Below are 27,690 nucleotides of genomic sequence, written 5' to 3'. Positions count from 1 at the left end.
GGCGGCGGCGGCGGAGGAGGAGCCGCGGCAGGAGGAGGTGAGAGGGGCGCACGGGGGCCCGGTGAGCCGCTGCAGCCCGGGCACAGCTGGGGAGCCGCTGCCAGCCGCGGGGCTGCCCGGGATGGGCTGCCGGGCACGGAGGAAGGAGCTCGGCTTCCTCCTCTAGCCCCGACGGCTGCAAGGAGGGAGCCCTGGGGAGGCTCTAGGGCAGCGCCGGATTGACGTCTGAGCTAAACTAGCTCTAGCTTAGGGCCCCACTCTCTTGGGGGCCCCCCAAAAAATTAAAAGGGGGGGAAACCCTGGATGTACCTTCCCAAAATATCAGATAAAAATAATAATAAAACGAAACCTACATACAGCAACAGTGGCAAATGGCTTTGGATTAGGTCCATCAATTACCATATACAGTGGTACCTCGGGTTACAGACGCTTCAGGTTACATACACTTCAGGTTACAGACTCCGCTAACCCAGAAATATTACCTCGGGTTAAGAACTTTGCTTCAGGATGAGAACAGAAATCGTCCTCCGGCGGCGCAGCAGCAACAGGAGGCCCCATTAGCTAAAGTGGTGCTTCAGGTTAAGAACAGTTTCAGGTTAAGAACGGACCTCCGGAACGAATTAAGTTCTTAACCCAAGGTACCACTGTAGTATATAATTAGTATACATTAGGTCTAGTCGTGGCCGACTCTGGGGTTGCTGCGCTCATCTCGCTTTACTGGCCGAGGGAGCTGATGTTTGTCCGCAGACAGTTCTTCCAAGCATGACTAAGCCGCTTCTGGCAAAACCAGAGCAGCGCACGGAAACGCCGTTTACCTTCCCGCCGGAGCGGTAACTATTTATCTACTTGCACTTTGACATGCTTTCGAACTGCTAGGTTGGCAGGAGCAGGGACTGAGCAATGGGAGCTCACCCCGTCGCAGGGATTCAAACGCCAACCTTCTGATCGGCAAGCCCTAGGCTCTGTGGTTTAACCCACAGCGCCACCCGCGTCCCTATCTTATAGCATATATTCAACACAGAAAACAGTGTTGACAAAGGACAGCTGGACATATAAAGGGCCCCGTTACCTCCAGTAGCTTAGGGCCTCATCAAACCCAAATCCGGCCCTGAAGGGACCCCCAAGGTCATCCAGTCCAGCCTGCTGCAATGCAGGAAGCTGCCTTCTGCTGAGCGCCGGGCCCTCGGCTTGCATCTAGGCCACCCTGGGCAGCAGTCTTCCCCAGCCCTCCCTGGAGAGAGGTTCCGTGGGAGCAGGGGACCTTCTGCATGCGGAGCAGGTGTTCTGCCTGACCCCCCTGACCCCCCCATGCAACAGCAGGCCTGGAGCTCCATCTCACCCAGTTGTTCCCTGCTGTGCCCAGTAGAGGGATGCTGGTGGCAGATGCAGCCCTGCAGTGCACCGTCAGCACCCGTGGATGCTGCTGCTGCTGCTTCAACCGCTGGATCCTTTGACCCAGATGACTCCAGGAAGGAGGCTTAGAGTTATGCAATAAGCAGAATGACAAGCGGCTAGTCCTCAGCCGAGGGAGGCTAGTCACTCCCACAGGGGCCTTTACTTGGGAAATTTATTGGGATTTAAGTGGCCATTAGCAAATATTCAGAAGCACAGAATCCTGCGTGCTCAGTAGGCAGAGCTCAGCTGGTGGGCTCTGGGCTGTTATGCTTGCTCCCAAAGGCAATATCTTTGCTGATCCCATTATTTTGTCATCTCGCCCGTCCTCCTACGAGTTCGGGGTGCAATGTTCCTTCTTCCCCAGATGCAGATCTTCACAACAGCTCTCTGAGGGAGGCTAGGGACCATCACAGGCTGAGGGTCTCCTAGTCAGCGTCCTAGGACTTGCCGATTAAAAGGTCGGCGGTTCGAATCCCCGCGACGGGGTGAGCTCCCGTTGCTCGGTCCCAGCTCCTGCCAACCTAGCAGTTCAAAAGCATACCAAGTGCAAGTAGATAAATAGGTACCACTCCAGTGGGAGGGTAAATGGTGTTTCCGTGCGCTGCTCTGGTTTGTCAGAAGCGGCTTAGTCATGCTGGCCACATGACTCAGAAGCTGTATGCCGGCTTCCTGGGCCAATAAAGCGAGATGAGCGCTGCAACCCCAGAGTCCGTCACGACTGGACCTAATGGTCAGGGGTCCCTTTACCTTTTTTAAGAAAGTAAGATGAGTCTTATTAAAGAAAAGAAAAGAAAGATGAGGGGGTCCACCAGGTCCAGCATTCTGTTCTCACAGTGACCTGTGGGAAACCTGGGAGCAGAATTTGAGCACAAGAGTTCTCTTGCCTCTTGTGGTATCCAGCAGCTATGATTCATGGCTGCCTCCAACTGTAGAGGCAGAGTGTGGCCATCCTGGCTCGGAGCCACCAATCGCCCTCTGTTCCCTCATGAATGTGTCCAATGCCCTTTTAAAGCCATCTAGGCTGGTGGCATCACTGCCTCCGGTGGGAGTGAGTTCCACAGTTTAACTCTGCTCTGCCATGCCTGGAAGATTGCCTAGGATTCGAAGCTTTGAACTGGGCAGGAATTTCTCTCCTTCCTCACTCGCTCCTGTGGGAGGGAGTTCCATCGTCTATCGGCTGTGTGAAGTGGTTTCTTTTATCCGTCTTGAAGCTTCCAGCTTCTTTGAATGTCCACAACTGTCCGTCTGCGATTCCCAGCAGGTGGTTTTCAGAGGTGCGCAGGATTTGAACCTGGCTCTCCCCACTTCTTGTCCTGCACTCTGGCCTATAGCCCCCGCTTGACTTTGGCACTTTCGCTTGGCTGCTGCTCCCTCCCTGATTCATTCCGGATTTGGACTTCTGTGCAGAAGGTGCCAGAGCTGGCAGCAGCAGCAGCAGCAGCAGCCAGGACTTTCTGTGGCCACCCAAGGCCCCCAAGGCCTCTTCTCCTTTGAAGTCCCTTGATGCAGTCGAGGGGGTGTCCCTTGGCCCCATGACACATGGGGGGGTCATGGTCTTGACATTCAGGCCTCAGAGCTCATGTTAGCAGGCAGAGATGAATGGGGAAGCCTCTGCTGAGCAGAAAACAGGACATTTAGTCGTTCATCTGGGCTCCCACTTGAATCTGGGAAATAATCCATTCTACCTGCATTAAATTGGGCATATTTGAAAGCATTCCTGCAGCTGCCAAGTAGGTTTTCATGGTTCCCAGCTTGCGTTTCTTTTTTTTAAAGTGTTACTTCTATTTTTAAGAAGTGTTGCGCGCATTTACTGTTGAGATTCAATTGTATTTTATTCTGTGAACCACCCTGAGATCTCACGATGAAGGGCGGCATATAAATCTAATAAATCTAATAAATAAATGTAGTTTTTGGCCTGAAAAAGGAACAGCTTGCAAACATCCGTAATGAGATAGTGCCGGCTGAAGACACGACACGAAAGGAAAAGGCGTTGGTAGGGAGGAGGAAAAAAAGCAACCCCGTGAATTAGTTCTTAGTTGCAGAGTTCTTGTAATGACAAGCTGGAATGGAAACAGTTGAAGAGGGGAGGAGCCAAAAGTTTAGGCCTCTCAGCTGAGCCCAGGGAGAGAGCCTGCCATCTCATCTCAGCCTAGGTCTGCAGCAACAATAGTTCAGGCCTCCCCTGGCTCTCTGGGGCTGCTGTTCCCAAGCATCTCCTAGCAACTGCTGAGTCAATCCAGATAAAAATATTCACCCAATTGTCCCACATTCTAGGGTTCAAACAGGTTCCTGGGACCAGAGGCATTTCAAGGGCTTCTTTTTGGCCTTGGAAAATCCCTGCGGACAGGGGCTTTCTCCTTGGCATATACCAGGTGGCACGTGGGTTTTTAAACAATTAAGCAACGCTGCATAACGTCAAGTAGCAGCAATCCAAGCTGCTTCTGCCCCTGTTTCCTTGAAGGGCCTATAATAATAGTAATAGTAATAGTAATAACAATAATGTTTAGTCATTTAGTCGTGTCCGACTCTTCGTGACCCCCTGGGCCAGAGCACGCCAGGCACTCCTGTCTTCCACTGCATCCCGCAGTTTGGTCAAACTCATGCTGGTAGCTTCGAGAACACTGCCCCACCATCTCGTCCTCTGTCGTCCCCTTCTCCTTGTGCCCACCATCTTTCCCAACATCAGGGTCTTTTCCAGGGAGTCTTCTCTTCTCCTTTTATAATAACAATAATTTATTATTTATACCCCACCCATCTGGCTGAGTTTCCCCAGCCACTCTGGGCGGCTTCCAATCGAGTGTTAAAAACAATACAGCATTAAATATTTAAAGCTTCCCTGAACAGGGCTGCCTTCAGATGTCTTCTACATGTCAGGTAGTTGTTTTTCTCTTTGAAATCTGGTAGGAGGGCCTTCCACAGGGCAGGCGCCACCACCGAGAAGGCCCTCTGCCTGGTTCCCTGTAACTTGGCTTCTCACAGGGAGGGAACCGCCAGAAGGCCCTCGGAGCTGGACCTCAGTGTCCGGGCAGAACGATGGGGGTGGAGATGCTCCTTCAGGTATACTGGACCGAGGCCATTTAGGGCTTTCAAGGTCAGCACCAACACCTGTGCCAAGAGGAGGAGGCTGGGCTGCCGTGTCCTTAGAGGGCATTGGTCTGCTCGATGGTCCTTGGCACGGGCTGCTCCTCACTGGCATTTGCCTTGGACAGCGCCAGACCACCCTCCAAAGAGGATCCATCCAGCCTGGGCTGGGTGTGGGTGCAGAGGCCCTTGCCGCAGCCTTTGGCACCGACCCCTGTCATTCTCCCCCTCCTTTCCGCAGAGCCGCCTGGGTTGCAGAAGAAGCAGAAACGACTGCTGATCCACCAGGCCCTGACCAGAGACCCCGTCGATGTCGAGAGCCTCCGGGCGGCGGCGCTGAGCCAGGGCGGGCTCCTCACGGACGAGATCCGCCGGAAGGTGTGGCCCAAACTCCTGGGTGTGAACGTGTATAGCCTGCCGCCCAAGCCAGGTATGGCATCCAGGACAGGAGAGGAGGAAGAGTTCTTGAAAAGGCTGGCGCGAGGTGTATCTTGTTGGACTGGGTGCAGCTCCCCAGCAGTGCCTGGGTGACCGTCGAGGCCTTGAGAAACCTCCTGGGGTTTTTCTGGAATGCCCAAGGCTGTGAAATCCCAGCAGTGGTCAAACCCTGTGGCCTGCTTTTGCCTATGTAGGCCAGCATGTTCCAGTTTCTACGATGCCATTTCACAGCAACCCCAGCGTGGAAATTTTGTGGGTAGTAGGAGAGGATATATTGAATAAATATTATCCTCCCTCCCTCACGCTAGTGAGTCAATAGCAGAGTACATTCCAGAATATATTGAAATACTTTATTGTCACTTGTACAACTTGTACACAGTGAGATTACACAAGCACCCCCCACTCAGCTCTCTTAGTCTTAATTCCCTTAATTCCCGAAAGTCAGTCGCCCTGTTGTTATCTTTTCATTCAGCAGCCTAACAGCCCACGGATACAAGCTGTTCTTTACCCTGTTGGTGCCACGAATCATGCTTCTATAGCTTCTGCCCGAGGGCAGGAGCTCCAGAAAGTGCTGGCCAGGGTGTGTTGGTAGATTTGTTTGAATCTCTTCACTTAAGCAATCCAATCTCGCCTGTCCAGGTTGGGTTTGTTCCTGGTACATCTCCTTTGTTCCCTCTTAAAAAGAATAAAGACACAGCAGTCTTCTCTTTGAAATAATGGTAAGAAGTTTACTTCCATTCAGTTCACAGTAGGTTCCCTGAAGGCAGGCTTTTAGCTTGTAGTTACAGAAATGAGAGTGGGTTAATCCCATGTAGGGATATAAACCCATGTGCTGCTGGCTGAGAGCCAGCAGACAGCAAAAGACATCAAGAGGTCATGGCATCAAAGAGGAAGATGGCTGCGTGACTGGCCCTTTTATGGGGTCTCCCGGGGTCACGCCCATCTACCTGGTCACATGCAGGGGAAGGATGCTCCAGACCAGCTGTGACAGGAAGTCCTCCTGGCTGGAGTATCATCCCCCCTGTGTGTCCACTCTGGCAAACAGGAAGTGTTGAACTTGACTGCTTGTGTTACATCCCGCACCCAGGCAGTATGGATGATGGGAGTTGTCCATAACACCTGGAAGGCACAAGGTGGGCGGAGTCTGATTCAAGGCACGTTGCTGTGGCACATGCTAAGGACACAACAGGCTGTTTTCAGAAGCAGTCAATTAGGGCATAATGTTCTTTTTTTTTTTATAAATATTTTATTAAATTTTCCATAATATCTCCAATCATACAATTTTAACATCACATATTTTATATTATTGGACCTCCCTCAACCCCTCTGACAATCATCCATAATTGAATTCCTATCTTCACATTCCTTAATTATAATATCGCCTTTTAATACATTTTTCTATCCTCTTTTACATTTTTGCAATATTCCTTGTTTTTTCACAAAGCTTCTTTGAAACACACTAGCGTTGTATTTTCCTCACATACAGTTTTCAAATAATCTCTAAATTTTCCCCAGTCCTCTACAAACTTATGGTCCCTTTGAAGTCTGATTTTCCCGGTTAATTTGTCAAGTTCTGCAAAATCTGTTAGTTTTTGTGATGGGATGGTGAGCTGCTTGTGCGTAAAATCCTAGTCCCTCAGAGTTTGGCTAAGTCCACAAACCTCTGTCTGTGACGGAGCTCCTTAAGCATGGCTCCATCAGTCGCTCGTTGAATCGGACAGTGGGCGTTTACGGAACTTCTTCCAGCATAAAAGCTCCTTAACGGAAACGCGTCTTCTGGACTCTCGGCGTGACAGTTTCCGGCGAGGAGTGGGTGTCCCTACAGGAGGTCCTGAAACCTCCCCACTATTTTCGCTCGAAGTGTCTCTGAGCCCTCCCTCCGACTCACTTTCCCTTGGAACTCCACTTCTCCCCCTGTTGGTCCCCTCCTCAGCTGAATGGTCTCTCTCACCCTCCGTGAGCCCTTTCACCTCCTGCGTCTCAGATGGCAGTTCCCTGACATCCACCTCCCCTCCAGGGCCCCCTTCACCCCCTTCCCTCCCCTCCTCTGCGGGAGGCGAGGGAGCAAAACCCCTGAAGGAACCTCCCTCATCTTCCGAAGTTTCGAACACTTCCCTCCACCTCTTGCTGTTTCCGGTTTCCAAGTACTCCTCCTCATCGGAGTCTGTTCCTCCTTCCAACTCCGATTCCCTGAATCCTTCCAGTTCCTCCTCATCGTCGGTGGTGCCAAAGTACTCCCTCCGGAACCTCGCTACTGGCTGAGGTTTCCTAGGGAACCTTTGGTGGAACGTTTCGATCAAGATCTCGTCACGGACCTCCTCTGCCGTCACCCAGGTGTTTTCCGACTCCGGTTCCCCTTCCCACGCGACCAAATACTCCACCTGATTACCCTTCCACCTGGAGTCGATGATTTCCGCCACATGGTTGCTGCTTTCCCTTTCTTCTATGGCTGGCCCCCGTGTGGATACCCCTTCACCTTCCCCCCTATATGATGACAGTAATGACCTGTGGAATACTGGGTGCAGTTTCATGTGGTTCGGTAACCGGAGTCTGAAAGCCACTGGGTTGACCTGTTGGATGACCTCAAATGGTCCCAATCTTTTGGGTCTCAATTTCTTGCAACCCCCCTTGAACGGCAACCCTTGGGTTGATAGCCAGACCTGACTCCCCACCCTAATGGTTTCACCTTCCCTTCTGCTCTTGTCTGCCTGCCTCTTATATTCTTCTTTGGCCCTTTCTAAGTTGAGTTGGAGTTGACGATGGATCGCTTCCATTTCTTCTACAAAATGTTCAGCGGCCGGGACACTCCATCTCTCCCCTCCTCCCCCTGGAAACACCCTGGGGTGGCACCCATAATTAGCCAAAAAGGGGCTCATCCCGGTGGACACATTCTCTGCATTATTGTAAGCAAATTCCGCTAGCGCCAACTTTTCGACCCAATCGTTCTCTCTGTCATTGACATAACACCTCAGGTATTGTTGGAGGATACCGTTTGCCCTCTCCGCCTGCCCATTGGTCTCAGGGTGCCTGGCAGTCGAAAAGTTGACCTCTACGTGCAACAAGCTCATAAGTTTCCTCCAGAATCTGGACGTGAACTGTTTCCCTCTGTCGGAGACCACCCTCAAGGGGGCGCCATGCAGCCTAAAAATATGTTCTACAAACAATTTCGCTGTCTCTTCCGCCGTGACTGCATGTGAGCAAGCTACAAAGTGACCCATCTTAGTTAACAGGTCTACTACGACTAGTATGGCGGTTTTCCCCTGGGATTTAGGCAGATCAGTCATAAAATCTATCGATACCGCCTCCCACGGTCGTTCTGGTGTGGGTAACGGTTCTAATAACCCCGCTGGTGCCCGCCTTTCTCCTTTGGCTCTCTGGCATTGGTCACACCTTCTCACATACTCCCGTACATCCTCCCTCACCTTGGGCCACCAAAACTCCCTGGTCACCAACCACATGGTCTTGTGTTGCCCAAAATGCCCCGCTGTGGGATTGTCGTGCAGCTGTTTGAGTACTCTCCCCCTCAATTCCCCTTCGGGTATATATAGTGCCCCTTTGTAATACAATGCCCTGTTTCTTTCTTCAAAACCTCCGGGGTCTTCTCCCTCTCTCCTTAAACCTCTGAGCTTATCCTGGGCGTATTCATCATTTACCGTTCCCTCTACCAGTTCTCTTTGCCCCACCCAGGCCGCCCCACACACCCAGTGGTCCTCTGGGATAATATGTCTCTCTTCAGGCGCTCCCTCCCCCTCCAAATATTCAGGTTTGCGAGAGAGAGCGTCCGCTCTGATGTTTTCTGGACCTGGCACATAGCAGATTTCAAAATGGAATTTGGAGAACTCCTGGGCCCATCTCACTTGTCGTTGGTTGAGCACTCGTGCCGTTCTCCAATACTCCAAATTCTTGTGGTCCGTACACACTTGCACCTTATGCTGTGCGCCAATTAGTAAGTGTCTCCATCTCCGGAACGCTTCGTGAATGGCGAGTAGTTCTTGGTCATATACGGTGTAGTTCCTCTCGGATTTGTTCAGCTTACGCGAAAAGAAGGCACACGGTCTCCATTCCGACTTATTGCTCCCTGGCTGAAGCAGCACCGCCCCCACCGCCCGGTCTGAGGCATCAGTTTCCACTCTCATGGGTTTTTGTAAATCCACATGCAGGAGCTGTTCTTCCGAAGCAAATGCCCTTTTCAATTCCTCAAATGCTTGCTCCGCCTCCGCCGTCCAAACGAATTTCTTCTTGCTGCTTAGACAGTCCATGATGGGAGCCGTTAAGTGGGCAAAGTTCTTGATGAATTTACGGTAAAAGTTCCCAAACCCTAAGAACCTTTGCACATCCTTTTTCGTTTTCGGTGTCTTCCATTCCAGCACCGCCTGGACCTTGCCTGGATCCATGGCTAATCCCTTGTCTGATAAGCGGTACCCCAGGAATTCCACCTCCTTGGTGTGAAACTGACACTTCTCCAATTTCACCCACAGCTGGTTTGCTTGCAGCTGGCTCAGCACTTCCCTGACATCCTTTACATGCTGCTCCTCATTCTCTGAATATATCAGCACGTCATCGAGGAAGGCCACGCAATTCTTGTAGAGCAAAGGTCCCAGGACATGGTTCATGAGCGATTGAAAACAGGCGGAGCCTGATTGCAATCCGAATGGCATAACGAGATATTCAAAAGCCCCCAAAGGGGTGAACATGGTGGTTTTCCATTCATCCCCTTTCTTTATTCGTATCAGGTTGTATGCCCCTCTCAGGTCCAGTTTCGTGAATATCTTTCCCTTCCTCACCCTGGTCAAAATGTCATCAATCCTGGGCATGGGGAAAGTCACTGGTTCTGACACGGCATTTAGCCGCCGGTAGTCCACTACAAGCCTGGGTTTATCCGTGTTTTTTTTGTCCACAAAAAACACTGGGCTCCCCCCCACCGCTCTGGACTCTCTGATGAAGCCCCTCTTCAGGTTTTTATCAATAAACTCCCTTAACTCCTGCATTTCCCTGTCTGACATGGCGTACAGCTTGCCCACGGGGAGCTGGGCCCCAGGGACCAGGTTAATTTGGCAGTCAAAGTCTCTATGCGGTGGTAGTTTATCTGCTTCCCTTTCGCTGAAGACCTTGCTCAGGTCAGCGTATTGTTTGGGCACCTTCCCTTTGTCCGCCACTTCCGTCCCTGCTAGAAAGGCTTTTGCCCCTTCTGGCACCTTTCCCTCTCTGCAGTGTTCCAGGCAATGTGCTGACCCAAAGGAGACCACTCTCTGATGCCAGCCCACTAGCGGGTCATGCAACGCTAGCCAGCTCATTCCCAAAATGACGGGAGCCCCTCCCAGGGTGGCCACATTGAACGCTATCCTTTCGGTGTGCCTGGCCACCCTCATAACCATTGGGACGGTCTGTAGACTAACTTCTCCTCCCAACAGCTCCCTCCCATCGATCGTGGTCACCTGCAGGGGGTTGCTTAAAGGGAGTGTCTGTATCTGGTGTTCAGCTGCAAACTCCTTACTCATAAAATTACAGGAGCTGCCTGAGTCCAACAGCGCCTTTGTCTTTAGTGGGTATCCGTTTGCCAGCTCTAGCAACACCTCTATTACTAGGGCTGGTCTTGGAGGTTCGGGGGTGGGCACTTTTACTGCTCCTTGGCCTGGCTGCAGTGCCCTGACGGTGGCAGCCAGGCGTTGGCTTTTACTGGCTCCTGGACTCCCTCCTCCTTCCCCCCAACAGCTCCCGCCATCCCTTGCCATTCCTTTCTTTGTGGGCAGACTCTGGCAAAGTGACCTGGCTGCTGGCAGAGATAACATTTCTTGGCGCTCTTTCCCTCCTTCTTCCTCCCTTCACTGGGATTTGAAACTGCGCGCGTGCGCGCTGTTCCAACTTCCATCGGCTCTCCTGGCGGGAAACTCGGCTCTGGAATCTCTGGAATGCGGAAATCCCTCCAACGCTCTCCTTTCCCCTCCCGCTTCTCCAAGGCTCTTGCCTCCTGGCGCGCTCCAATGGTCAGCGCTGATTTGGTCAGCTGGTCCATAGACTCCACCCTGGGCGCCCGGGAAAGTTCGTCTTTCACCGCCGAACAAAGCCCCTCTTCAAAGAGCATTTGAATGGGTTCCGCCGATAGGTCCCATCCCAATTTATGTATCAACATTGTAAACTCAGTCCAGTACTCACGAACCGATCGGCTCCCCTGTTTGCAAGCCATCAATTGTCTGCTCACCAGTCCCTGTTCAATCTCGCTGGAAAACATCAAATCCATGGCGCGAAAAAACTTCCTCGTGTCCTTCAGCATTTCACTATTCCCTGCCATCAGGGGTCTAACCCAGTCTCTCGCCCCCCCTTCGAGATGGCCAATCACAAACGCCACTCGCGATGCCTCGTCGGGAAAGTCGTTAAACTGCAGTTCAAGAGCATACTGCATCTCTGTCCTAAAGGCTTGGTAGTTCCTGGGGTCCCCCCCAAACTTCTGCACCAATCCTGGCATCTTTCTTGCTAGTGTAGCGCCTTTTGCCTTTTCTGCATCCTGCGCCCTCCTTTCTTCTAGCCTCGCCGTTTGCAGTGCTAGCTGGACTTCCAACACCCTGTACCTTTCTTCCAGGCTTGGACCCTCTCCAGCTCCTCCTGCTCCCCCGGCTCCGGCTGGGTTGCTCATGATGCCTCTCTGCACAAGCTGCTTTCAGGGACTGTCCGATTGCTGTGATGGGATGGTGAGCTGCTTGTGCGTAAAATCCTAGTCCCTCAGAGTTTGGCTAAGTCCACAAACCTCTGTCTGTGACGGAGCTCCTTAAGCATGGCTCCATCAGTCGCTCGTTGAATCGGACAGTGGGCGTTTACGGAACTTCTTCCAGCATAAAAGCTCCTTAACGGAAACGCGTCTTCTGGACTCTCGGCGTGACAGTTTCCGGCGAGGAGTGGGTGTCCCTACAGGAGGTCCTGAAACCTCCCCACTATTTTCGCTCGAAGTGTCTCTGAGCCCTCCCTCCGACTCACTTTCCCTTGGAACTCCACTTCTCCCCCTGTTGGTCCCCTCCTCAGCTGAATGGTCTCTCTCACCCTCCGTGAGCCCTTTCACCTCCTGCGTCTCAGATGGCAGTTCCCTGACAGTTTTGCTCTCCATTCTTTCAGATTTGGTAGTTCTTTCTGCTTCCACCTTTGAGCCATCAGTATTCTCGCTGCTGTTATTGCGTACTGAAAGAGTTTACAGTCCCTCTTATTTATGTCGTTTTTAGTTATTCCCAATAGGAAGGTCTCTGGCTTCTTTACAAAGCTATATTTCAGCATTTTCTTTAACTCGTTGTGTACCATTTCCCAGAAACTCTTCACCTTCTTGCACTCCCACCACATATGAATAAATGTACCCTCCTTCTCCCCACATTTCCAACATTTGTTACAAATTTTGTACATTTTTGCTAATTTAACTGGCGTTATATACCATCTATATACCATCTTCATGACGTTCTCTTTCAACGTGATACATGCTGTAAACTTCAAGTTTTCATTCCATATTTTTTGCCAATCTTCAAAATCTATACTATACCCTAAATCTCTGGCCCAATGGATCATTACTGCTTTGACTTCTTCATCCATCGTGTGCCATTCCAATAAGATTTTATACATTTTTGAGATTATCTTACAATCATTGTTAACAATTTCTGTTTGGAATTTCGAATCTTTTTCTTTATATCCTCTTTCTTTCACATCCTTTTTAAACATATCACTTATCTGATAGTAGTGCAGCCAATCAAATACATGTTCTTTTACTTGCTCATATGGTTTCAATCTCCATTTCCCATCTTCTTTTACCACCAAGTCTCCATAAGTAATCCAATTACTCCTCATATTAATTTTCTTGACTCCCATAACCTCTAATGGGGATAACCAATGTGGGACCCCCATTTCTAGTATATTCTTATATCTGTCCCACACTTCCATTAACGATTTCCGGAAGATGTGGTTTTCGAACGATTTGTAACCCTTTTTCTTCTCTTGCCATAAGTGCGCATGCCACCCAAATCTAATGTCAAAGCCCTCTAAATCCAGTAATTTGGTATTTTTAAGTTTTATCCATTCTTTTATCCAGCAAAGACATGATGCCTCATAGTATAACTTTAAATCTGGCAGGGCAAAGCCTCCTCTTTCTTTTGCATCTGTCAGTAATTTATATTTAATTCTCGGCTTTTTGCCCTGCCAGATATATCTTGAGATCATTCTTTGCCATTCCTTAAAAATCGTTACTCCTTTTAATATTGGGATCATCTGAAATAAAAATAACATCTTTGGGAGCACGTTCATCTTGACCATTGAAATTCTACCCCAAAAGGATAGCTTTAACCTTCCCCATCCCTCCAGATCTTTCTTAATTCTATTCCACACCGGAACATAATTATTTTGAAACAAGTCAATATTTTTCGGAGTTAACCATATTCCCAAATATTTAACCTTTTAAACAATTTCAATACCCATTTGTTCTTGCAGCACTTCAGTTGTTATTTGGTCCATATTTTTAATTATAATTTTAGTTTTTTTTCTATTTAACTTAAAGCCTGCCACATCACCATACCTTTCAATCTCCTCTAACACTTCAGTTACACTATTCATCGGGTCTTCCACCATTATAACCAAATCATCGGCGAAGGCTTTAACTTTGTATTCGTTTTGGCCTACTGTCACCCCCTTTATCCTTTCATTTTTCCTAATTGAACTCAAAAAGACCTCCAGGACCATTATAAACAGCAAAGGTGAGAGCGGACAGCCCTGTCTAGTACCTTTTGATATTTTAATTTCTTCTGTTATCATGTTATTTACTATCAGTTTCGCCTTTTGTTCAGTATATATTGCCTTAACTCCATTAAAGAAATCATTCCCCATTTCCATATGTTCTATATTTTTCCACATAAAATCCCATGATACATTGTCAAATGCCTTTTCGGCATCTACAAACATTAACATCGCTCGTCTCTCATTCTTGGCTGTCAGATATTCCAAAATATTTATTATATTCCTCACATTATCTCTCATCTGTCTGCCAGGAAGGAAACCCGCTTGATCTTCATTAATAATTACTTGTAAAACATTTTTTAATCTCTTTGCCAATATTCCTGCAAAGATTTTGTAGTCCGTATTTAATAGGGAAATCGGTCTGTAATTCTTTACTTGTGTTTGATCCGCATCCTCTTTTGGAATAAAAGTTATAAATGCATCTTTCCATGTCTCAGGAATCTCTCTCTCTTTTAAGATGTTATTCATTACTTCTTTTAATGGTGTCGTCAGAGCTGTTCTCAACTCTTTATAATACCTTGCTGTAAACCCATCTGGTCCTGGGGATTTCCCATTTTTCAATTCTGTTATTACCTCCTTAATCTCCTCGATATCAATCGGGGTGTTCAGCCTTTCTGTTGCTTCTGTCGGGATCTTTTGCACCTCTTTCTCTTTTAAGTATCTTTCTATTTTCCTCATGCTGTTCTTTTCTTTATTCCTGTACAGTTGTCTGTAAAAGTCCAAAAATCCTTTTCTAATATCTTTAGGACTAACTATCTCTTCTCCTTCCACATTGATTTTATTTATTGTACTTTGTTCTTTCCTTTTCTTGATCTGCCAAGCAAGCCATTTTCCTGATTTGTTTGCAAATTCAAAGTTCTTTTGTCTTAATCTTTTAATATTCCATTCCACCTCTTTGTTTATTATCATTGCAAATTGAGTTTGCAGAGCTTTGATACTCTGTCTAATTCTTATATTATTTGGTTTTTTAATTAACTTTTGTTCACTTTCCATAATTTGTTTTAAGATCTCTTTCTTTTCTTTCTCTCTATTCTTCCTTTTGATTGAATTTTGTTGTATAAAAAACCCTCTCATCACTGCCTTGCTTGCATCCCATACTATACTCATCTTCGTTCCTTTATTGCAGTTATCCACAAAGTAATCATTCACTTTCTTCTGAGCCTCTTGAACAAATTTTTGATCATCAAATAGTCCTTCGTTCATTCTCCATCTGAATGTTCTTTCTTCAAAGCCTTTAAGTTCTAATTTAATTGGACTATGATCTGAAATTACTCTTGGTTCAATTTCCACTTGAGTAATTCTTGGAATTAATTCACTCGAAATCCAAATTTGATCAATTCTAGACATCGACTGATTTGAATCTGAGTAAAACGTAAATTGTTTTTCCAATGGGTGTCTTAGCCTCCAAATATCAATTAAGTTGCAGTCTTTTACCATTTCAAAAAATGTTTTGGGTAGTTTACCTTCTTTTGTTCTACTGTCTCTCAATCTATCCATTTCTGTTGACACTACCCCATTCATATCTCCCATCAAGATTATCTTTTGATCCACATATTCCAACAATTTTTCTTCCAAGTTTTTATAAAAATCAGTTTTATTTCCATTAGGTGCATAGATCCCGACAATTATTAATTTTTCACCTTGCCAATTGATTTGGACAGCAATAATTCTTCCCTCTTCATCCTTAAAAATTTGCTGGGCCTCAATTTTACTTTTTATATACAAAATCACTCCTCTTTTTTTCCCTTTGTCTGATGATATGAATTCGTTTCCAAGTCTTTTGTTAACCAGAATTTTCCTGTGTCTTTTCGCCACGTGTGTCTCCTGCAGACAAATTATATCTAAGTTTTTTTTCTTTAAAAATTGTTCCACCTTATTCCGTTTTTTTTTATCATTCAGTCCATTAATGTTCCAATTCCATAATTTTAACGCCATTTTGTTTCCGAATTACAAAAAAGAGAGAAAAAAAATTTTTTTCCCCTCTGAATTATTCTTTATAATCTTTCTTCTTCTTCCTCTTCTTCCTCTTCTTCCCCCTCTCCTTCTTCTTCTCCGTCAAGCTCTTCTCCAATTTTCTTCTTCTCCCCCAAATCCTTCACTCCTTTAACGTCCACTCCTCCTGTTGCTCCTTTAAGTTCTTCTTCTTCCTCTGTTAGCAGTTCTTTATATTTCCTCTGAAATTTGCCTATCTCTTCTGGGCTGGTCAGTCTGTGTCTCTTGTTTTTGTAGGTAAAGGAGATCCCCTCCGGGAACTCCCATTTAAATTCTATATTATTCTTTTTGAGAATTTGCACCTGTGGCTTGTAGGGGTCTCTTCGTTTTAGCAATCTAATTGGAATGTCTTTAAAAATGATTATGTAATTACCTTCTATGGATAGTCTTTTTTCTCTATTTTTCTGAAGTACTAAATTTCTCATATCTCTATCCTTAAAGGTTACCAAACAATCCCCTGGAAATTTCCTTGCCTTGGTCGTTCTCACTTTCATTCTGAAAGCATTCTGTACTGTACCTGCCACCTCCTCCACTTGGAGTTCCAACCATTGTGCCAATTCTGTAACTAATTTTTGTCTAATAGTTTCACCTTGGTTTTCTGGGACCCCCCTCAGCCTTAGGTTGACTTCCCGTTGCCGAAGTTCATTCATGGAAATCGCATCCCACATTTCTTCTTGTGATTTATTAGTTTCCAAGAGACCTACCCTAATTTTATCATCTTCACGTTTCAGTTCTTTCATTTCCAATTTCGTCTTTTTCATTCCCTCCTCTAACGCATGGGTTCTTTTGGATACCTCTTTAATTTGGCCTTTCAATTCATTTACAGTTTCATCTATTTTTTTATCCATTTTCCCTATCTTTAAGTCCACCTGTTCTATTTTTGTTTCTAAATTCTTCTCACTTTGTCTAATTTCTGCAAACATTTTTAGAATTTCCGATCTGAAATCTGATTCTTGCTTAGACCCCTTTCTTTCTGCCGGAGTCCCCCCATCCCCACCTTTCTTTGGTGGATGAGACATTTTCAATTAAATATATATATATATAAAAAGAAATAGTAATTCAATTTTACAGGTATTTTACAAAACTCAAAACCAGTTCCAATCAGTTCCAATCAATTAAGTTCCTTAATGCTCCATACACTTTTTATACTTGTTATAATAAGTTGTCTAGAACAACGTTCCAATGACTTTATCTTGGTGCCACCAATTAGGCTAATCCACTAAATAGGGTATTCCAGAATTCCATCAAAAAGAAATCAAAATTCAAATTATGTTCCAATCAGCAATATCCAAAGTTTGAGCTGAAATCAGATCAGATACTTAAGACAATTCTTCATGCCTCCAAATAGGCTATTCCTTATAATATCGTTTGCAAAATAACATATAATTGTTAGAACCACTCTTTATCTTCTTTATCTTCTTGCCCTCAATTGGGCTAAATTCCACAGAAATTCGGGCCAACCAAAGGATCCAAAGGAAATTCAAACAGACCAAAGTTCTTCCCCTCAATATATAAATCCAGCATTCAAAAACGAAGCACCAGCCCAGTAAGACTAGCAAATGCCAGCAAAACAAGTTGTAGTTTCTCTCCCATCCACCAGGAGTCCGCCGCCAGTAAAAATAAAAAATAAATAAAAAAGAACAAGGAGAAGAAGAAGGGGGAGAAAGATTGTCAAACTCCCCCACCACAAGAGAAGAAAAAAAAAGGATGGCAATTGTGATCAGTCTGTAAAAGTCTATAAAAGTTACTATAAAAAGTTGTAAAGGATCGAAGTTCTAAAGGGAAGAGAAAACACAGTTGCTGTGCCCTCTTTTCCCTTCCTCTTCTGAGGCACACAAAGACAGTGAGCAATGGCGTCTAAGCCATAACGCAGTGGAGTCCTCCGTTGCGCAGAACTTTCAAAAGTGAAACTAAATTCCTCTTCTTTCCCACTGTCACAAAATAGGACTGAAAGTATCAAATAATATCAAAATATTGTCTCTTTGCTCCCCCTCTACTTTCCTCTCTTGCCAGTTATTTTGTTTCCTCAAATATAGTCACAGAAAAATAGAGAGGAGAGAAGAACTTTAGCCGCTAGCGTCACTTACACTTTCCTCCGCTTTGTTTAGATCTCTGCGTCCACGATGATTCCAGATAAGAATCGAGCTCTTTTGACTTCCTCTTCTTCGAATCTTTCCTTAGGCAATATCCACTTTAAATTTATCTTTTTTTAGGCTCGAATTTCTTTTTTTTTTAGAATCCAGCGTTTCTCCTGCAGGCTCGGGGCTTCGCTATTTCGGAGACAGCTATGGCTTCCCTCAGCCCGCTTCTCCCCCCGCCGTACTCTTCGCTCCAAAACGGAGTTACCTGACGGCCGGGAGGTCCGCTTTTTGGCTCCGCGGGAACCAGTGTATCTGAACGCCCTCCAGATACTTTTCAGGGGACCACTGCGCCCTGTGGAACCCCTATTTTCTCCGAAAAGCTCGGGATTCTCCTCTGGGAGGAAATCCCCGCCTGGCTCGGAATCACGCTGAACCGGAAGTCAATTAGGGCATAATGTTCTGTTCCCAAACAGTGTTATCAGAGGTGCTGAAGATCTTGTCATTCAGTGTTCTGACTGTCGGGATCTCCGCTTGGCCAAGCTGATAAAGCACATTTTCTTCCCCCGAGTCCTTTGATAAGGCTCCAAGTCACGTTCCATTCAGCAGAGTTTCCAGCACAGGAAAGAGACGAGAGGTTTGGGCTACATTGCAAAGAGTTTTATTATCCTAACTACGCAGACAAAAAACACATCCTCTCTCTGTGAAAGCAGAGAGCAACTTAGCAAAGGAACAAAGGAAACCGGAAACCCACTAACGTCACATCCCGTCTCCCGTGAGACTTCCAGTAGCCTGGAATCCCTGGAATGTAAACAGAGTCCTGTGACTCCAAAAGCAGCTGCTCAGTGGCAAACAGAAACTAACGCTGACATGCCCTGGATTGGATGAAGGAAAAGCCCTGTTCACACAATCTATAGCTTGGCTTTCATTTTTTTTTTCTAGACCCAGCGTGGCATAGTTTGCAGGCACAGTTGAAGTTATTTGAACGTCCGCTATGGAACTCCTTGCACGGTTCTTTTTGGCTGTGCCATCCAAACGTGGTCTCCTCCTGGTAGCCGTCAGGGACTGGCTGGATGACCAGGAGTGGTAGGAGGCACCAGCCAGGAAACCCCCAAGTGAAACCTCAGAGGAGGAAGGCTCAGAGCCCGGGGATTGGTGCTGGGAGACCAAGGAGAGATCAGAGGGAGGGGGGGAGGAATGGTTAGATGCTGAGGGGGCAACAGGCTTTTGTGAGCCAGGAGAGCCGGCTGCAGAGAGCAGTTCAGACTCAGAAACTGAGGCAGAGGAGGGAGGAGGGGCTGCAGAAGAATGGAGGAAGCCTGCCTTTCCTACTGTAGTAAGGCTGAGGAGGAGACGGAGAGTGGGTAGAAGACCTCCAGGCTTGGCAACTGCTCCAAAAGAGCAGATCCTGTCGGGAAAGGCTGGTGAATTGTATGCCGTTTTATTGAAGAAAGACTTTGCTTCTCTGCCCGACTCTGCTTATTATTTATTGTTGTTGTTTGTTGTTGTTGTTGTTGTTGTTTTATTACTTATACCCCAGCCCTGACAGTAGCTGAGATAGGAAGAGGATTCATGGTCCCCGTGGCCACTCTCAGGGGCCCTTGCCAGTGTGCCCACTGCCATCATGGGGTGGAGTCTTTGAGAATATCTGGGCACCTGTGTTAAGGAAATCTTGGTGCAGGGCATGCTGGGATGTTGTGCATGTGTGGGTTGCTGGTTTTTCTGTTTTGTTTTTTGCCAGCCCTTTTGTGGCAAACCAAGGTGCTTTTTCATCTGGCACAGCTGAAAACAGGGGCAGGGGATGAAAGTTGGCACGACGGGCGAAGAGGTCTTGTAGAGCATGCTGCCTCCTGCCTGGCGGTGGGCGCCCATGGCTGAGCCACCCCACCCACAGCCCGTTTCCTCGCTTCTCCCCCAGGTCGGGAAGTGCGCCAGAACCACAAAGATTGCCACCAGGTCCTCTTGGATGTGCGCCGTTCCGTTCGCCGCTTTCCTCCAGGTGAGACGGGTCTCTTGCAGGGGAGGAAGGGGAGGGATGAAGGGGTGCAGCCGTGGAGGAGATGCCCGTGGCAACAAGGAGGGCGATGGCCTGTGTTTGCCACTTGCCATCCACTCCTGATCCCTGCGCAGGCATGCATGAGGAGCAGCGTCAGGCCCTCCAGGAGCAGCTGACGGACATCATCCTCCACGTGCTGAAGACCCACCCTGAGCTGCACTACTACCAGGGCTACCACGACATTGCTGTGACCCTGCTGCTGGTCTCTGGCGAGCGCATGGCCGTTGCTCTGCTGGAGAGGCTCTCCACGCTGCATCTCAGGTACGTCACCTGGACTGGGCACAGGGAAGAGGTGGTGGTGGTGGTAGTTGTTGTTCAGTCGTTTAGTCATGTCCGACTCTTCGTGACCCCCTGGACCAGAGCACGCCAGGCCCTCCTGTCTTCCTCTGCCTCCCGCAGTTTAGTCAAACTCATGCTGGTAGCTTTGAGAACACTGTCCCACCATCTCGTCCTCCTCTGTCATCCCCTTCTCCTTATGCCCTCCATCTTTCCCAACATCAGGGTCTTTTCCAGGGAGTCTTCTCTTCTCATGAGGTGGCCAAAGTCTTGGAGCCTCAGCTTCAGGATCTGTCCTTCCAGTGAGCACTCAGGGCTGATTTCCTTCAGAATGGAGAAGTTTGATCTTCTTGCAGTCCACGGGACTCTCAAGAGTCTCCTCCAGCACCAGAATTCAAAAGCATCCATTCTTCGGCCATCAGCCTTCTTGATGGTCCAGCTCTCACTTCCATACATCACTGCTGGGAAAACCATGGCTTTAAACTATACGGTGGTGGCAGAGGATGAAAACACACCTTTTCTTGAAAGTGGCAGCATTGAACATGGCCCTCCCCAGCATCCATGTTCTTTCTAGGGACTTTATGTTGTTGTTTTTTAAAGTTTTTTTATTAACAATTTTCACATGACAAATTATTCAAACAGATCATCTTCATTATCCCCCCCATTTTTTCCCTCCCCCCTCCCCAACAGACCCTCCCTCCCTCCCCCCTAAGACTTCCCTCAACTCCTCTCTCTGATTTCTCAACCAATTTTAACTTCTGCATATTATAAAATTGTATACATCCTTATATTATCTGTCTGCTATATTAACCCTCAGTAAATTTGTGTATGTTTATTCAAAACCTGCCAAGGAGTCCAATTCATTTTGTTGCCTTTTTGAATAATTTACAAAAGGTTCCCGTTCTTCTTTAAAGTCACAGTTGTCCTTGTCTCGTAGTTTGCATGTCAGTTTCGCCAGTTCTGCATAGTTCATTAATTTCTCTGTTCTTTTGTCGGGGTTTCCTCATTCTTCCATCCTTGTGCAATCAAGACTCTTGCCGCTGTTGTTGCATACATAAATAAATTCTTTCTTTTCCTTTGGCAGGTCTTGTCTTACAATCCCTAACAAAAAAGCCTCCGGTTTTTCTTTATAAATGTTATTTTGAACATCTTCTTCAGCTCATTATATATCATTTCCCAGAATTTTTTAATTTCTCTGCATTCCCACCACATATGATAAAAGGTCCCTTCCGTTTCTTTACAACATGTGTTTGACCCAGTTTTATACATTTTTGCAATCTGTACTGGTGTTATATACCATCTATACATCATTTCCATGTAATTTTCTTTCAGAAGACAGCAATCTGTGAATTTTAAATCTGATTCCAAAGTTTTTCCCAATTGTATATTATGACCTATATCTTGTGCCCATTTGATCATGACCGATTTCACCTCCTCGTCTTTTGCTTTCTAGGGACTTTATGGACCCCACTATGGACAGCACCAAGCACATCCTCAATTACCTCATGCCTATTCTGCAGCAGGAGAGCCCTCGACTCCATGACTTCATGCAAAGGTACCTTCTCCCAACCCCCACCCCGTGCCCCAGGGCGGGTGGGCGTTTGTGCAATCAGATATAAGCAGGGAAGGCTGAAAGGTTTTTAAAAAAACGGGGGCATTTGCAAAACTGTAGGTGGGTTTGGGTGTGAGGGAAGATTCCAAAATGATGGAGACCAAGGGCTTCATATTCTTCTTCTTTTAATAATACTTTATTTAGAATTCAATCATAATCATAATCATAATCATAAATTATTTGTACCCCACCCATCTGGCTGGGTTTCCCCAGCCACTCTGGGCGGCTTCCACAAAGACCAAAAATACACTAAGATGTCACACATTAAAAACTTCCCTGACAAAGGGAAGAAAACCACAGTAGTTGCTCCATCAATTCATTACAGTTAACCAATTTTAACAATATATAAATAGTAATAGAAAAATTACACATCACTTTTAACTTACTGAAGTTTTCATATTACACTTTTATCTCTTTAACTCGTTCTTAGCATATTGAAAAGAGAAAGACCAAGAAAGGAGACACACACAAAAAGAAAAGGAAAAAGAAGGGGGGGAATGAGGGGAGGGGGGAAGGAAAAAGAAGACAACAAAACAAACACATTTGGCTTCCGATTAGACTCATTGTATTATCATTTCTACAATTTTTTCACATGCAGTTCCAAGTTATTGTCTTTCTTTCTTTGTTTTCGTCAGATATTAAAAAAAATATTCTATTTGGAGACCAAGGGCTTCTTAGTGGTGACTCCTTCTCTTTGCTTCCGCTTGCAGAGCTGAGGTGGGGACCATCTTTGCCCTGAGCTGGCTGATCACCTGGTACGGCCACGTCCTCGCCAACTTCCAGCACATCCTTCGCCTCTATGATTTCTTCCTGGCCTCCCACCCTCTCATGGCAGTTTACTTTGCCGCTGCGGTAAGTCAGACTGGAGCCACGATGGGCAGGTGGTGCCATCCCGCAGGAGAAGGAGGTTTCCTCTTTGGGGGGGGTCTCGTTGGTGCCCCCACCCACTTTCAGAGCTTTCTTACACCTACTGAGTGTGGGTGTGTCTTCATGGCTGTGGTCAATAGTGGAGTTTAGCACTCCAATTTAGTATCCCAAGAGTTTAACCTTGTAAAAAAAGCCTTTGCCAGTCTAGTGCCCTCCAGGTGCTAAGAGGCAGCATGATCCAAGTTTGGAAAATGAAGCCTGGCATGGGGAAAGTGGACGGAAATACAAGTTTTATTCCTGTTCTCATTACATTCATGAAACGGAATGTTGAAATATTCAGGACAGAATTTTTTAAAAGCCTTATTCACACAGCACATAGTTAAACCATGGAACTCCCTCCCAGTGGTGGAGCTTCATACCATAGCTGTCAACCGTCCCTTATTTGGCGGGAAAGTCCCTTATCCCAGTGCTGTGCCCCGCTGCTGTGTCCCTTATTGATGATGTCCCTTAAATTTCCCGGGTTTCAAAGGAAGCAGCTCCTCTCCCTCCCTCCCTGCCGGCCAGGGAGGAGGGAGGCTCCAACTGTGTTGCTTGGCTGCGTTGCTCACCCAATAAGGAGTCTGAGAACGACTGAGGGGTGGAGCTTGCATGCCTTGTGCCAATCAAATCGGCCGCGTTGCCTGGGGACTCGCCTTTGCTCAGCGCTTCCCAGCGGAGAGGTGACGGTGGTTTCCCTTGCTGCATCCCCTTTGCCGGGTTGCTGCGCTGTGAGAACCACCGCCTGAGGCTTTGTTTGGCTGCTGGCTGGGCTTTCTGCCTTTGGCTCGGAGGGGCTCAGAAATCGAACATACCTGTGCCAGGAAAATCCCTTATTTTGGCTGCTGATCCCTTATTTCCGAGGCTTCCCTTATTTTCAAATCTGTAAGTTGACAGCTATGGTTTCATACTCCTGCACCAGGGGCAGAGAGCAGGCGGGGGCGTGGTTGGTGCACGTCCCGGGGGGTCATGGCGTGCATCCTGGGGGCATGGTGCACCATCTGCGGGGGCGTGGCGCCTGTTAAGATTTCTATTCCACCTTAAGGAGCAGACGTGTGGAACTGTTGCGCATCACATGCCTGTTTACATTCCAGCACAGCTTGCTGGGAATTTTCGTCGTGTGTATTGCGCGGGGGTATATGTGTCAGCCATGATGGCACCCCACCGGGATCGTGGTGCCGGGGGCGGTGCGCTTCCCCGCCCCCTCTTCCTCCGCCAGTGCTCCCTCCCACATGAGGCAGGGATGGCAACATGGAGGGGAAAGAGAGGGCTATCGATGGCTTCTGGCCAGGATGGCTCTTGCTCTGCTTCCACGGCTGGAGGCAGCTGTGCTTCTGAATCCCATTCCTGGAAACCCCAGGAGGCGAGAGTTGCTCTGGTGCTCATGTCTTCTTTGTGGGTTTTCCACAGACATCTAGTTGGCCGCTGTGAAAACGGGATGCTGGGCGAGACTGGCCACTGGCCGGACCCAGCAGATGCTCTTCCTCTTGGCATGCAACCAAGGAAACGGGGGCAATTGGCAGGCCCCCAGCTGGCTCCAGCCCACCGGCCGGTGTGCTGGGCAAACTCCAGTCCTTGGATCAGCATGAATGTGCGACCCGAGCTTCAGAAGCTAGAGCACGTTCAGCCCGGACACTGAGATCCAGCGCTGAGGGCCTTCTGGCAGTTCCCTCATTGAGAGAAGTGAGGTTACAGGGAACAAGGCAGAGGGCCTTCTCGGTGGTGGCGCCCGCCCTTTGGAACACCCTCCCTTCAGATGTGAAGGAAATTAGCAGCTATCTTATCTTTAAAGACATCTGAAGGCAGCCCTGTTTAGGGAACTTTTTAATATTTAATGCTGTATTGTTTTTAACACTCGATTGGGAGCCGCCCAGAGTGGCTGGGGAAACTCAGCCAGATGGGTGGGGTATAAATAATAAATTATTATAATATTATTATTATTAGCAGAGTAAATGCTTCACAACAGAAGTGGCAGGAGAGGCTGTGTAAGCCTATTTACAAGCAGTTTATTCAGCAAACATCAGGACAAAAGGAAACATGTCTGATCCCCTTCGTATCCAAAGCAAGACAGCGAAAGCAAAAGCTATACACAAAGGGAAGTTCCCAGCAAGCTGTGCTGGAGTGTAAACAGGCATGTGACATGCCACACTTCCACACGCCTGTTCTTAAGGTGGAATGAAATATCCTAACACTTCCTGGGCTCACCAGCCCCCTCTTTCTCTCTTCCCTTCTCTCCCACCCATCTAGATTGTCCTCTTCCGCGAAGAGGAGGTGCTGGCCTGTGACTGCGACATGCCCAGCATCCACCAGCTCCTGTCCCAGATCCCTCAGGACCTGCCTTACGAGACCCTCATCGCCCGTGCCCACCAGCTCTTCCAACGTCTCCCCCATGCCCAGCTGGCCAAGCAGGCAGCGCTTGAGCTCCAGAAGAGGTGAGAGGGGCCAGGATTTCAGGAGGAGGGGCAGTGTGATCCTGGGTTCCTCCCCCAGGAGGTGTGTGCATGCATGGGGTGAGGTAGGGCTCTCTTCTGCTTGTCTTTGCAACATCCACCCTCCCCTCCTTCTGCTCCACGCAGCTACGAAGGGAGGGAGGAGATGGCTGGTCTTCTCCAAAGCTTCCTAAGTTTTTTTTAATGCACAGAGAATCCTGTGGAAGTCAGAGGTGAAAAGTTAGAGAGTCTACCCTGCCAGTGTGGGAATGTTGAGGGAGGCAGGAGAGGATATATTGGTTATTAATATCCTACCTAACTTGCGCTAGCAAGTTCCTTTACTTAGCAGAGTTTCATCCCCCTTTTCACACAGCAGAAAACTGGCTGCAAACTCGTGTGAGTTTCTTAAGACAATAAGCAATTCCATCTGGTTTGTCCATATTGAAATGTGTCCTAAAAATGTTCCCCTTTTTAATCCCTCTCAAAAGAATAAAGACGCCACAGTCTTATTCATAAGTAACAAAAAGTAGTTTTACTCATGATCAGGCAGAGCACAGTGTGATCCCAGAAGGCAGGCTTTGGGCAAACAGGTTTATCCCATAAGGGAGATTTCCCTAGTGACTGCAGGGTAGCAGTCCAGCAGTTTGCAGGACAAAAGGAAGATGGAAAAGAGAGAGAGTGGTAGCATGCCTTGTCCTTTTGTTACCTGGACAGTTAAGGTCACGCCCACCCACTAGTCCCATGCGAGAAAGGATGCTCCAGGCCAGGAGGAACAGGAAGTTCGACTGGCTGGACCAAACATTCCCCTGCATGTCCACTCTAGGAAAACAAGGAATGTTGTACTTGACTGCTCCCAGTGGATTACATCCCACAGCCAGGAGGTTTGTCTGTTTCCCCAACTGACCCATTTTCTGCCCCTCTCTTTTCCACCCCTCCCAGCATCAGCATTGGCACATTCTCAGCCTTCCAGCAGGCTGCTTCGTGCCAGCGCCCAGACGCCATCCTGCGCCAGCAGCAGCAGCAGCAACACTCAACCACCAGCAAGGCAGAGGAAGCGAGTGAACTCCTCCCTGCAGCCGAACACAGCCCTTTGGTGAAGGCCGCAGTCTGGGGCATCTCAGCCACGCTGGGGGCCGCGGCACTGGCCGTCACGCAGACCGCCCTGGAGTGGGCTCCCGAGTTCCTCCTGCAGCTCTTCTGACCTGGAGCAGAAGACGTCATGCCCAGTGGACCTGGAGGACCTCCTCTTGGGGGCGCCCTAGCTCTGGGTTCCCTGCCCTGAGCAAAGGGATCAACTCAAATGCCACCCAACTCTATGATTCTGATCCAAAGACTCCTGGCTGCCTGGAATGCTCTGCAGGGCAAGGGGCAGCCAAAATGCCAGTCAGGGGCAAGTGGAAACCGCTGGCCAGCTTGCATGCACTCGCTAACAGCTCCGATTCCCTGCAGAGATGCCGTGAGTGTTGCAGTGCCTGGGGAGGCTGCCAAGGGGCTGCCGGGTGCTCGACCCCTCGCTTCACCACTGCCGTTCCCCTTGCCTGCATTGAGGGCTGGGGTCTCCACCTTCGCGCAGCCAGTAACGGCTTCTCTTTGAACAGTGACAGGGAGGCTCCGGGCTTCCTTGCCCAAAAGCTGCATTGCCACAGGCAACACATTCAGGGACGGGCGTCTTGAGTTGCCATAGAGAGGTCAAATTGCACATGACCCAGGGCGGAGAAGCATAGCTGAGGATTAGAGCGCCCGCCTTGTATGCAGATTGGTTTCAGTCCCTGCCGTTCTCCAGGGTCGGGTGGGGTGGGGTTCCTGGGAAAGATCCCCTGTTTGAAACTCCAGAGATCCGCTGTCAACCCACTGAGCTATAGATGGACCTGCGTCTAACATGGAATGAGGCAGCCTCCTATTCATATCTGAATTGCATGGAAGCAATAGTCGCCTGTGCTCTGGGGTTTGGTGCCTGCTAGGTCTGCAAAGCCCTGCTATGATCTTCACATTTCTGGGGTCCCCTCTCTCCCCAGATGGAGAACAGCGTGAGAGCCTTGCGGCGAGGGTTCCTCAAACCTTGGGTGCTGCCACCAACCTTCTGATCGGATATGTATACAGGCTCAAGGCAAAAACCCCAAACCTAAAGGGATATTTACTCTGACCAACACAGAGCCCAATGGCAATTTTAACCAGTGAGACTATCAATGTTTTCAGCCGACCCAACACAGGGTGCAACTGGACGGGCTCACACGGGAGGTGCCAGTAGGAGAGAGTTTGCAGAGCCTCTGAACGACCAGGCAAAGCCAAGAGTCCCATTATAAGTGGTTTATTTACTAGGGAGTGGAGGAACACAGGCACACAGCCGTTTAACCAAAATGAACCGTAGGGAGAGATCCGCTGCCAAACTGCCTGGAATATGCTTTGAATTCTTGATTGCCTTCAGAGGTGGAGTTCCCTGTGGGCACCTTCATTCTGTGCCTGGATTTCAAGAGAGTCCAATGAGGGCTCCTGTGAACTCTGCAAGGGCTCTCATTTTCCGGCCGCCTGCCTTGACTTTCACGCACAAGAAACCTGGCTGCACCTCCTTGCATACAGGGCCGGCCGTTCCATGAGGCAGAGTGAGGCAGCTGCCTCTGGCGGCAGATTCTGAGGGGTGGGAAGAAGCTAGAGCTGTGTGCTGTCTGCCCTAAG

General features: G+C 48.1%; 1 protein-coding gene across 1 annotated transcript; it reads left to right on the top strand.

Moving 5' to 3' along the window:
* LOC128417255 (TBC1 domain family member 20-like) lies at nucleotides 1-27,532 on the top strand (the record flags this gene model as incomplete). The annotated part of the gene is made up of 8 exons (XM_053395675.1): nucleotides 1-37; nucleotides 4,718-4,906; nucleotides 19,660-19,740; nucleotides 19,872-20,058; nucleotides 21,527-21,628; nucleotides 22,396-22,537; nucleotides 24,836-25,020; nucleotides 25,957-27,532. Coding segments are annotated over 8 exons (1,185 nt in total), but the record flags the coding sequence as incomplete, so codon positions are not given.
* Nucleotides 27,533-27,690: the final 158 nt, after the last annotated feature.

This window comes from Podarcis raffonei, chromosome 7, assembly GCF_027172205.1.
Source record: "Podarcis raffonei isolate rPodRaf1 chromosome 7, rPodRaf1.pri, whole genome shotgun sequence".
Classification (NCBI taxonomy): Eukaryota; Metazoa; Chordata; class Lepidosauria; order Squamata; family Lacertidae; genus Podarcis; species Podarcis raffonei.
The sequence above is the reverse complement of the archived record's forward strand: the minus strand, read 5'-3'. Positions and strand labels throughout refer to the sequence as shown.